The 12,496-nt window shown below is 40.9% G+C and overlaps 1 protein-coding gene across 1 annotated transcript in view; it reads right to left on the reverse strand.

Annotated features, from left to right (window-relative positions):
- The window catches only part of LOC122802317 (protein YIF1B-A-like), a 764,428-nt gene that overhangs the window by 457,039 nt on the left and 294,893 nt on the right, over positions 1 to 12,496 (reverse strand). The window contains exon 3 of the mRNA XM_044071990.1: positions 1,047 to 1,151. Within this exon, the coding sequence (XP_043927925.1) occupies positions 1,047 to 1,151 (105 nt within the window). The remainder of the gene's footprint in view (positions 1 to 1,046; positions 1,152 to 12,496) is intronic.

Here is a 12,496-nt window from a genome sequence, read left to right on the forward strand (position 1 = left end):
TCTGCTCACGGGTGTTGCACAGTAGCCTCAGTCTTCTCCTGGATGACAAACCTGCACTGGAGGGACAACACTTTCTCTTGCAGCATTTCCAGTACCCCACCAAATTTAGGGTCTTCTACAGGAGAAGGAAGGAAGGAGTCTACTTCTTTCTCATAGTCACAGTGCTATGCAGAATCCTCATACTAGTGGTCCACATCATTATGTCAAAATATCACGAAAGACTGCCCAGGCCATTTCTGGGCTGGCTCTGCAGATGAGATTCAAGGATCTTTTGGAGGACCAAAAATTATACACTGCGAGAAAAAAATGAAGATTCCTGCAACGATATGTAGGGGAGGACCAGAGCCAATTTAATAGCCCTGCCTCAACTTAGGCAAATAAAATTAGACCTGCTAAACACAATTTGGTACCGAGGCGGAAGTCCAGACAGTTCTGCAGGCAGAGCATTTCAACTGAAATCTATGTAACAAATTTTACAATTCCATTTTGATACTCACTTCCACAAGACAGGTCTTGCAACTGACAGGCACTGCACAACTCAGATGCTGTGCCCATGTAATACCTCATTGGTTTTCAAAGCAGTTAACATGGAGAGAGAAAAACAACAACTTGTAATATAAAAATAATTTTTTTCACATCTGGGCACCAGTGACCATTTTAAATGAAGAGTGTCTTTAAAATATTTTCTAATTTGTTGCCTACTATTGTTACTGAAATACATCAAAATTCATACTACAGAATATTAATTGCCCCATAGTTACTTGTAGCATCTGAGAAATAAATTTAAGTTGTAGGAAAAAAAAAACCTTTTAAAAATCTCATTTACAGGCACAAGGCAGCAGAAATGGAATGGTGCTCCTATACTGGCATAGCAGGAAAAAATAAACAGAAAAATAATAAAGCTCATCTCTGTTAAGAGACAACAATTATAGTTTCTTACACGGCATAAAAACAGTCTACTCTAGAATTAAACATAAAGACATTACCTGCAATCACATCTGATAAACAAATGTAAAAATATTGTCTGCACATATTTATTTTCTTACCTGATGCATATAGGGAAAGACTAAAAGTGCCAGCTTCTTTCCAACATAAACTGTGTCGACTGCAAAGTAGTACTTCAGCTTGCTTACTGGGAGAAACCGATCCAGCTGTGCAAGTATAACAAAGTACAGCTGTTAAGTATAATAGAGAGAATCCAGACTACATTTCATTATAACATCTATAATTAAACTGATAAAATAACACAGGCTATTCAATAAATGAATATATTAATCACATTTCTACAACTATGGAGCATATAACAAAAAGCAAGATAAAACTTTATTCCAGTTATGTATGCAAACTTATCAAAACAATAAATGTTTGAATGATCACTGCTGCAGTAGCCTTAGCTATACAAATTATATCCTGCCTACAATATAACAGCAGACCAGCTTCCAAAGTTTAAGGGCATCTTCCACACTCCCAAACAGTTACCAGCTCATGCTGAAGACAGCAGTTTGGACACCAAACCCTTCACAGCTTTCATGCCAATAGAGAGGGAGGCTTGAACTCAAGAGAGTCTTGCTAAGAAAAAAAAAATAAATGTCCTCATCCAGGCAGCAAAAAAGGAGAAAGGAGGTAGAGAGTGGTTACTGCAACAATGATCATTCTAACATCTACTTAGAGTATACCTCTCAACCTCTAAGCACAAGAAATCTGGACAAAGCCAAAAATATGGGAGGACAAAGGCCAGAAATCAGGAATATATTTTAAATATTGTTCTTATAAACTCAGAAAGTTGATAAATACATAACTTTTTGATGTTCTAACAATGTTTCACCCGTGTTGTGAATTTTCATTCCTCCTTGACTGATGGTTTTGGATCTGAGGCATTGGATCCAACTCGGCCGCTTGTAAAAGCTTCTGGCAATCCGAAACTCAAGAGCTTCTCCATTACCCATAATACATCCTCCCCATTACTTCAGATCTTGTTTGCAAGCACTAAAGAAAGACATACCAATATATATGTGTGTGCAATTTGTATGGAGAGAAAGAAAAGGATGCATTAGTTCATAAGGATACTTTTATCCTTATGGGAAATTAGATATGAAGGTTTCATCAACAATGCCTGAATTTCCAAAATTTGTCTGGCAGAAGCGATGGCAACTAAAAATAAGGTCTTCCAAGACAAAAAAATTAGGTCACAATCATGGGTAGACTCAATGGGTGGTAGAATCAAGGACTGCAGTTCTAGACTGAGATTCCATGGTAGTGTGGGATCTTTAAAAGGTTTAAAAGGCCACGCATCTATACTCTCCCTGCTGATAATATTAACATACTTGAGAACATCCTATCTCACCTCTCACATACCATCCACAATGAAATAATTATACTGGGAGAAGTAAATATTGATTGGCTTACAATACAAGCTCCCAACACTACTTCCTGTATAAACCTACATGGGTTAGAGCAGCTAATCGCAACCCCAACCTACATTAATAAATCTCACCTACCTAGCTCTCTTCTTGACTGGATATTGGTCTCCTACCTAGCTCTCTTCTTGACTGGATATTGGTCTCCCACCCTCAAAACTATCACAACTCCCAAGCGCTTCCAAATGCCCTCAGCAACCACTGCCCTATAACAGTTACCAGACATACTCCCTACCTTACCAAACCTAACAAATTTATTACCACCCGCTCACTTTCTCATTTCTGTCCTAACTCCTTTATTCACCAACTCTCCAAAATTAACTGGTCTTACTTCGCCACTCTTCCTTTAGATGAAGCTGTCCACTCCTTCAACACTACATTCCTAAACATTCTTAACTCCCTTGCTCCTCTTTGCACAATTAGAATCAAATCTAATACTGCTCCCTGGCTCACTAAATCTACCAGAACCCTCATGAAAGACCGGGATAGGGTTTAAAAAATGTGGACTAAAACTAAGACCCCTTCTCTTCTTCAGAAATATAAAGAACTCAGAAATAAAAAAAAAAAAAAAAAAAAAAAAAAAATCATCCATTATGACAAAATAAACTTCTATGCCAATCCTCCCTCTACTCTAAAAATCAGACCCAAAGAAATTCTGGAGCTCTATTAAACAGACTCTTCATCCAGGAAACCCTTCCTCTCTTAACCCATGTCCCAAATGCAAAACCTAAAGACATGGACAACAAATTTAACAATCATTTTATAAACTCAACCTCCATAATAAATTCTCTCCCCCAGTAACAACACTAGCACCCCCACAAACTCTATACCTCTTCCAAAATCTCCTAACTCCTTCTCTCTAAAAGCAGCATCAACTAACTATGTAAAGTCATTACTCTATAAACAAGCCTTGCTCCTCGTCTGTTGACAAGCTACCCTCCTACTTCCTACAGATTGCCTCTGAACCTCTTGCCTATCCTGTATCCATCAATTTCTTTGCTTTACCCATTCACAAAGGGGTCAACTCCTCAGACATATCCAACTTCAGACAGATTGCCATACTCTCTCCACTCTCAAAAATCCTAGAGAAATGCATTCACAAGCAGGTAATGCATTACCTTCACCAGGAAAACCTTCTCACACCCACAAAGCATGGTTTCCGTCCCAAGCATAGTACAACTACTGCACTCATATCATTCATCAACATAGTCTTCCTAGCTCGTGATAAACTTGTCTCATGTCTATTCCTTGACCTTTTTAAGCCTTTGACACTCTCATCCACTCCTAGATAAACTCACTAACTTACATTTCTCTCTCCCTACTATCTACTGGTTCTCCAGCTATCTCTCTACCCGCCAGCAATCAGTTAAATGGCTCTCTGCACTATCCTCCCCTCTCACTGTACAAATGGGAATCCCCCAAGGGTCCATACTTGGACCACTACTCTAATATTTTCACCAACTTGCTCTACTTCTCTTGTCCCCACTCATTTCTTGTGCAATATGCTGATGACTCAACTGTTATAACCATTGCTGACAACCCAACTGACCTCCACTCAACTACCCAGGCATCCTTCCACATCATTGAGACTTGGCTTAGTGATAACAAACTAATACTTAATCCAAAAAAACTAAGCTCCTACTCTTCCTCCCTTAAAACATAACCACACTCAAAAGTACATTTACCATCTTATCCTGCAACAACACTATCATCTCAGCTGAATCTAGTACTAAATTGCTAGGTGTTACAATAAATCAGCTTAAGTTTGATCTCCATATTACTAACTCGGTAAAAAGAACTCGAAACTTGGACACCGTTTCCGTAGCAAGAAATACTTAACACTGTCCGAATAACTCTCTCCCAAGCTTCATTACTCCCAACACTCCTGTACAGCTGCCACACATTCACAAACCTAAATTCTACACTTATTTCCAAGCTTGAAACTACCTACAAGATTGCCAGATTTGCAGCTAACCAAACCTATAAGTAACATCACTGCTTAGCCCAACAGCAACTAGACTGGCCAGAATTCCCTCAGCTACTCCAATTATACCAACTAGAAATCATTCACTCTATCCTCTATCTACCCTCCTTCTGCCCCAGCCTCTCCATTATCATATCCAAATATTCCCCTGCTATGATGCTACGCAGCTCAAATCAAGAATGATTAGACATCTACAAACCCAAAACCAAAATAGGCTGCCTTCTCTATAACTATAACCCAGCTACATCCTGGAACCAACTCCCTTTGAAAATAAAATCCCTCCAACATAGCAAAAGTTTCAAATTAGCCACATGGAAATACCTAAAAACAAAGTGGTCTTGCCACTGTAGCCAACCACCCTGACACCACCATCCTTTCACCTATTTCACCACCTCACTCAATGTATCTCTAACACTATTCCCCTGCCTCTTCTACCTCTTTCCTTCCTCTATCTCCAACCACTCTTAATTCTTACAGTCTCAAAACAACCTACCTGTCTAGTCTGTCTCCTATACTCTACCTCCCCTACATCTCTTACTAGCCATTCTTACTTTCCTTTCTTGTCTCCAAATTCCTATACAACTAGATCCTATCCACTTTAAATAAGCATCTGCCTAACTATTAACTCATTTTGCTCTAAGCAGCTTAAATAATATTGTAACCAGTCACATTTTCTTCTGCTAATTGTCTAAAACATTTTTTGTAACAACTCACATACTTGTCTGCCAATTGTTAATACTCTGTATAATTTAATTGCATGAGGAGCTTTTTTTCTCTCCAGGTCTCTGCTTGTAAGATCCTATAGCTGATTGTTACTACTATGTTACTAAAATTTAATAAATTGTTTTCTAGTCCTAAGGAGCTTTTCTCCCCGGGTCTCTGCTGAAAATGAGCCAAAAGCTCAGCCAAAACTAACACAGTTAACCAAATGTAAAAATAAATAAAATAAAATAAATAAAGACTTTACATAGTTTATAAGAGGCTAGTGAACAGCCATCAAATCCATTGTGAAATTAGAAACTGCTGCTAACTGGACCCTCACTGTTTAAGAACTAGACCCCTGGTTGAAAATCTGTGTCAAGACCTTTAACACATTATTAACTGGTGCCAAGAAGGGCTCTATATGCTTCTGAATAGTCCAATGTACAAATCTTTTTCCACTTATTAGCATAAAGTTTCCTAGTAGATGGCTTAAGGGAAGATAGCAAGATGTGACACACAGGGGGAGAGAGAGCATTGATTATCTGGCTATTATTGGAACTGGAGAAACCAAGCTGTCAGCATGAGGCTTGGGAGGTCCGGATGTGTCATGCCCATTAAATGAGACAGGAAGTCTGGAACAGAGTCCATAATCCAAGGTTGGTAAACTACGTTAGGTCAAAGGAACGGAAACCAAATCTGTTGAGGCCAAAAGTGGGCAATGAGGATAACTTTGATCTTCAACCTGTCAGCTCTCAGAAGGAATTTCAGGATTAGAGGAATTGGGGGATATGCTTAAAGTAATCTGGGGGACCAATAGTGGAAAAGAGCATCCCTCAATGATTTCCTCTGTGGGGGGAAATCAGAGCAATATAGCTGCTGCATTTATTGTTTAGGGGGGATGCAAAGAGGTCGCAGCATGGCCGGCCCCATTTGCAGAAAATTTGTTCTGCCACTTCCCGATCAAGAGATCATTTGTGAGGTAACAGTATGCACCTTCTCAGCTTGTCTGCTATGACATTGGACTTCCCCTTGAATATGCATTGCTAACAGAGAGAGGTTGAAAGAGATTGCCCATTGCCACATCCTTAACACTTCTTGACATAGGGGTTATGATCTTTTTCCTCCTTGTTTATTGATGCACCAAACCACTGACATATTGTCCATTTGAATTGCAATTTTTCTTGATGGTAGAACATGCTGAAAGGGTTGCAACACTAAAAGCACTGCTCTCAACTCTAGAACATTGACATGAAAATTGGCCTCTTCAGGGACCAGATGCCCTGGACAGTCTTTCCCAGGTAATACCCCTACCCTAGCTGGGAAGTATCCAAGATCACTATGGCTTTGGGCTGTAAGGGGACAAATTAATGACCCTGTAGTGTCTCATAAGAACAGATCCACCACGTCAGACTTTTCTTGCAAGAGTTTGTAATTCATACTGGGGCTGACAAGATAGTTGAAGAATTGACCACTGAGATGCCAGCATCCACTGGAGAATACACATGTAAAACCTGGCTCAAGGAGTATTGCTGCTGCCATTTATCCAAGAGCCTGTAGTACTAGGTGATTATGGTACTGCACTGCAAAGTATTTTGTTGACTTGTGACCTTAAAGTTTGGACTCTGGAAAGGGGAAGAGAGACTATTGTTAATCTTGTGTCTAGTACAGTTCCTATGAATTCTGGAATTTGAGATGGCTCTAGATTTGACTTCTCAAAATTTAGGGTTATTCCTAATCTTATGCAAGCGTGGATGAACTCTTCTTTTGCCATAAAGAGCTGATGCCTGGTTGGTGCGCTAATCAGCCAGTCATCCAAGTATGGAAACGGATGGAATCCTTGCAGTCTCAAGTGAGTTGCTACCACTACCCTACATTTGGTAAACATCATGGGGCTGTGGTGAGGCCAAAGGGCAGTGCTGATACTGATAATGACTGGCTCCTAGCTGGAAGTGTAAGAATCTCCTGGATCACCTGTTTACTTTTATATAATAGTACACATCCTAAAGATCTATTGAGCACATCCAGTCGTCCTTTTCCAGAAACAGAAGAATTGACTGAACCGTGACCTTCTGGAACTTTGTCTTTCGAACAAATCTGTTTAGATTGCAGAGATCCAGAACTGGTCTCCAGTCCTCCGTTTTCTTTGGCACTAAAAAGAATCTTGAGTACATTCTGGATCCTTTTTGGTCTGGGGGGACCTCTTGGATGACTCTCTTGTCTAGCAGCTTTTGTATTTGTATAGCCGCTTGATCCCTCTAATTGGGTGGAACACTGGGGATTTTCCTGGAAATTAGAGGAGAAAGTGATCATGGAATGATATGATCCTCTGCACCCAATTATCTTTTATCTCTGGCCAGGCTCTCTGGTGCAGGGACAAATGACCCCCAGCTGCCTCCAAAGAGGGACAATCGGGCCTCCATTTAGGAGCACTGGAAGGGTTTGCCAAAGAAACATTCTTTGGACCCTTTGATGTTGCGGGCCCTCCTCTGCTGTGAGAGTGACATCTACCATTTCAGTTTCCCCCGCTGCCTCTGGGGGAAGACCCTCCATGTGTGTCTTGGAAAGTTCCCTGTGACTTCGTGAACCACATTTTTCCATGTGCCCGATGATTCCTTGAGAAGGATCTTTGGCGGGGGGGGGGGGGTGTATGCCCATGGTAGACAGGGTCTTTCCTTCCTTCTCACACCTGGACAATGTATATTTTACTTTGGGGCCAAAAAGAGAGATGACGTCAAAAGAAGCATTGATGAACATAGACTTAAAAGTCACATAAGTGCATCCAGCTGTGTCCCCTGATGGCTACGCCTGAACCCACTGCCCTTGGGGTTCCTTCTGCCACAATGGAAATAAGCCTCATAGAGGAGTTCAATACAGATTGAAGAGTCACCTGCTTTGAGGTGACCAAAGTCCTTCACCTCCTCAAACACTGTTCCTGCAGGGATATCCAACAGTTCCTTTATCAGATCCCTTTACAATCTGGTGAAATGTACTAGATAGTTCAGGGACCTCAAGGTGACTGTTCCTGTAGACACATTTCTCAAACTTATCCATGGCCCGTGACTCCTTGTTGGGGGGATGAACAGAGGAACTTCTGCTGGCTAGTTCCTTTCTGGTGGCCGCCGCTAGGAACATGGCAACAACAGGGGGGGGGGGACCTTGGACCAGAACTGTCCGTCTTCCAGAGGGGTCATGATTTTATCAGGCTTCGTTGGTGTGGGCTCAATGGAGTCAGGCTCCTTTCATGCTCATCGCGAGATCAAATCTAGGAGCTTGTCAGCAGGTGGAATCACCCAAGATATAGACGGGCCAATACCAAATCACTCAATGAGCACAGATTCCTCTGACAAAGATTACTGGGCTTCCGGCCACCTCTCTGTTTTAGGATTTCAAGAAAGTCTCTGAATGAGACCTCTGCAGGTGGGGATCTTTCACCCTCCTCAAAAAAACACGTCTTCGGTAACCAATTCAGGGGACTCTAGATGCTTCCTCTTACATGTCCTCTTTCAAGGGACCTCTTCAGTGGGATAATCTGGGGAGGTAACAGAAGCGGTAGAAATACCCAACTGAGTTGTCCTGAGGTTTTGGTACCAATGATCCTGTGAGAAGGCAAGTTGAGACTCCTGACTCAGAGCAGGGGATATGAAACCCGAGGGAATAGGACCAGTCTGCGTCACGAAAGCTGACAAGGTTCTCTCAAAGGTCCTAAAGGCTGACCCTCCCCTGACGGGGATAGGAACCTGGGTCTGAATGGAAGGCTTTCTGATCTCTGGTCCCACCCTGCTCCAAGAAAAGTCGCCCTGAGGCAGAAATTGGAGTCGAACCAACCCTTGCCGAAGCTTCAAGGTGCAGAAATGGTTTCAAAACCCTTGGAGTCAACTGAAACACCTTGGATTAGACAGGGTGGAAACTACTCTCTGGATCAGATATTGCAGAGAAGCTCAGAGCAAACTTCTGATCTGAGGATACAGCAATCTTCGAACCCAAAGAAGACAGGCCTGGAAAACTCAGATCCAAGGGCTTCAAATCCACGGAGGGAGTCAGAGAAGGAAAAGTCAAAGGTGGAGTCTTCGGTACAAGGGATTCCTGACCCAAAGGGGTAGGAGTCAAAACAACAATTGGGATGCTCTGCACCGAAAGTGTCTGTCTCACTAATTTCTCCACATCTTCTACAGTCAGGCTCCAAGAAGTGCAAGAGGAGTGTCTGGAGGGAGAGTCCAGTCTGTAAAAAAAAAAAAAAAAAAAAAAAAAAAAGAGGAGAAGGTACACTTGATGAGACCGGGCCCACAGACGGGATTGTACCTTGTCCTAGGTAATGTGTCCAAAAATGTAGGAGGATCAGACATCTTCAGAGCTGATAAATCCTGTGTTTTCGGAGACTTTGGATCAGAAGAAGCCTTCCGATCTGAAGGGGTATTTTTTTTCTTTTGCCTGATCTGAGGGGGTCAGACCTGATGGTTTAATTTTCTTCTTCTTGGATGGATCCAAAGAAACTGCTGGATCCAAATGCCTTTTTGAAACTCTCTCTGAAGTCTGTGAAACTGAAGAAGAGCTCGGAGATGACAACCAACTTTTTGGAAGTTTCTCCAGAAATGGCATCACCAGGAGAGGACAGCAAAAGTCCCTCCAGATTTAATTATTTTTGCATTCTACCAATTCTCAGTGATTAAAGACATGGCAGATTGCACAACTGTCTTGCAGGTGAAGGGGGCCATGGCAGTAAACACAGTGTGTGGGCATCAGAAAAGTGAATTTTTTGGCCACATTTCCCACACTTCTTAAACCCTGCTGTTTTTCTTTTTCAGCCATAATACACAACAGTAAACATCCAAGGAGGACTGTAAACAACTCTATAGAAAGGCTAAACAACAAGAACATGAAATGGAAAAAAAACTAAATATTTTATATACATTTTTTTTTTTTTTTTTTTAACAAGAAGGGAAGAAAAAGGGGAAAAGGGGTACTACCTACAAAGGTAGTAAGGCTATGTTAGATGTAGAAGGTTAAGGGAGAAAGAAAAGTTTAGAGAAGAGATACTAACAATGGTACCTAGAATATACTAGTACAAAGGTAGAAAAATTAAGCTAGATGAAGAAATTTAGAAAAACCGCAAAAAAAACAAAAAAAAAAAAAAAAAAAACACATCTTTCTTAGTAGCTTGAAAGTGAAATAACCACGTCTTTCACCCAACGGCGGTAAACAAGGTCCGAGGTAACAGGAATGGTACATTATGGGTAAGGTTGAAGCTCAAGAGTTTTGGATTGCCACAAGGTTTTACAAACGGCTGAGTTGGATACAACTCCTCAGATCCAAACCCATCAGTCGAGGACAGAATGAAAAGGGACATCAGATTCTGCATTAACATGCATCTTCTTGGGTCTGAAATTCAAATGCAAGTCTTTCAGTGGGCTCAATCCTCAATGACTTGCTAGAAAACCACAAATTCTATGAGGAACAAACCAAAAATATGAGGCATAAATATGAACATTCTGTGAAAATCTGGACAGGTGAGAGGTAAGTTATGGTAAGTTTACTTATACAGCTATACTATGTTCATCAATTGATCACTGCTGCAATAGCCTTATCAATATGGGTAGATTACCATAGCTCACACAGACTGGAAGGAGGAAGGATGAGGGTCTAGTAGATCCTTGAGAATAGTCCAAGCAAATCCTGTCCTAGATCTAGTTTATACCATTTTGTAAAGTTATGCACGGAGGAAGAAGTTTCTGTTTCTAGAATACATCTAGAATCCACCACCTTCCAAAAAGTCACAGAGAAGGCCAAGGTCCTTGTAAAGTGAGGCTTGACCCTGCCTGAATTGCCTTATTGTGGTGGATATAACAAAAGGTAATAGCAAGAGACAACTATGTGACATAGGTTTTTCCCTTAGTTCTTACATTCATACGAAATAAGTAACTGATCAGAATTTCAGGACATTTTAGTTCTGTCAAGATGAGCTGTCTGTGGACATCCATTGTATGGAGCATCTTTTCTCCCTTGTTTTTAGGTTCCAGAAAGAGGCAGGAGATAGATATATTTCTCAAAGCAAACTTGGATACCACTGTTGGTTCAAAGTAAACTTGGCTACTACTTTAAAGATAAACAAATGATTGGTTCTCAAGGAAACTCCATCTATGTGAAAAAATGAGATAATGATGACCCATCATAAGATCTTGTAACTCACATACACTTCTTGCACAGGCCATAGCAATGAGAGCAATGAGTAACCCAGTTTTCCCATGTTAAAAACCTCAAATGAGCCTAATAAGCTGGTTCAAATGAAGCATGACTTGATGCTTTCTAAAATAAGTTAAGATCCTGTCTCCTACAATATTTGTTATGCACCAAGCCCTTTCAAAGATATTACAATGATAAAACATGGGAATGCATTGAAATGATCCATGAGTAAACATGCTGAAATAGCAAATGAGTGTACTGTGACAGAGCAGTAAGAAAGGTCAGTGGATAATAACTGAAATGCTGTAGAACCAGAGAAATACTAGCCTTAAAACAGTCCTGGTACCAAACAGAAAAATCTTTTCCATTTGCTAACACACGGATTTCCTATTGGCAGGATTTCTTGCCACCTTTAATACCTGCTGTACGTCCTCAGAAAATAGGTGCCTAAAAAGTATTATGATTTTTGTCATCCAGGCAGTTTGTTGCAATCAGGATGCATCAAATACCCATTTATCTTGTATAAGTAGGCCCAGTCTGTGAGAAAACTTGTGGTAACTACCCCTGGCTATTTCCTAAAGAAAGGAGAACAACTGCTGCCTGGGTTAGAAGTTATCCCCATAATGATCTTTGGAGAGTCCTTCTAAACCTTCAGAATGACCATGGATATTAGTAAAGAGGGTGGAAAGGCATACAGGAACATTCTTGTCCAAGGAAAGAAAAAGCATCTGTCTTCTAGACCTTCTTGCATGGAGTCCTAGAACAAAATTTTGCCAGCTGATTGTTGTGAGGGGAGGTGAAAAGATCTACTTGAGGTGTTCCCCACATCTGTATCAACTCCTGAAAGACCACCTGATTCAAATTCCATTCATGAGGGTCTGTCCTGCTCTGCTTGCATAATGCACACTTTTGTGCTAATGTTATGCAAGATCCCTACAGATGAGGGCAGGATATAGATTTTCAGCACTAAGCTACCATGCCTGTTCTGCACAAAGGACAAGATCTGTTTATGTACCACATCACTGTAATGTTATCTAAACACTTGTAGAGCTCCTGGGAACAAAAAAATGATTGAAAGTTGAGAGCATTCACAAGTGTAAACATCTCTTTTACAATTGTTTTAGTCTGTTTTTTTTTCCCAAAGACCCTGCACTTTCATCTCCATAGACATTGCTCCCCAAGCAAAGTCTGAGGCATCTGTTACAGACTGTGCTGG

This window comes from Protopterus annectens, chromosome 1.part0, assembly GCF_019279795.1.
Source record: "Protopterus annectens isolate FY-2018-M chromosome 1.part0, PAN1.0, whole genome shotgun sequence".
NCBI classification, from domain to species: Eukaryota; Metazoa; Chordata; order Ceratodontiformes; family Protopteridae; genus Protopterus; species Protopterus annectens.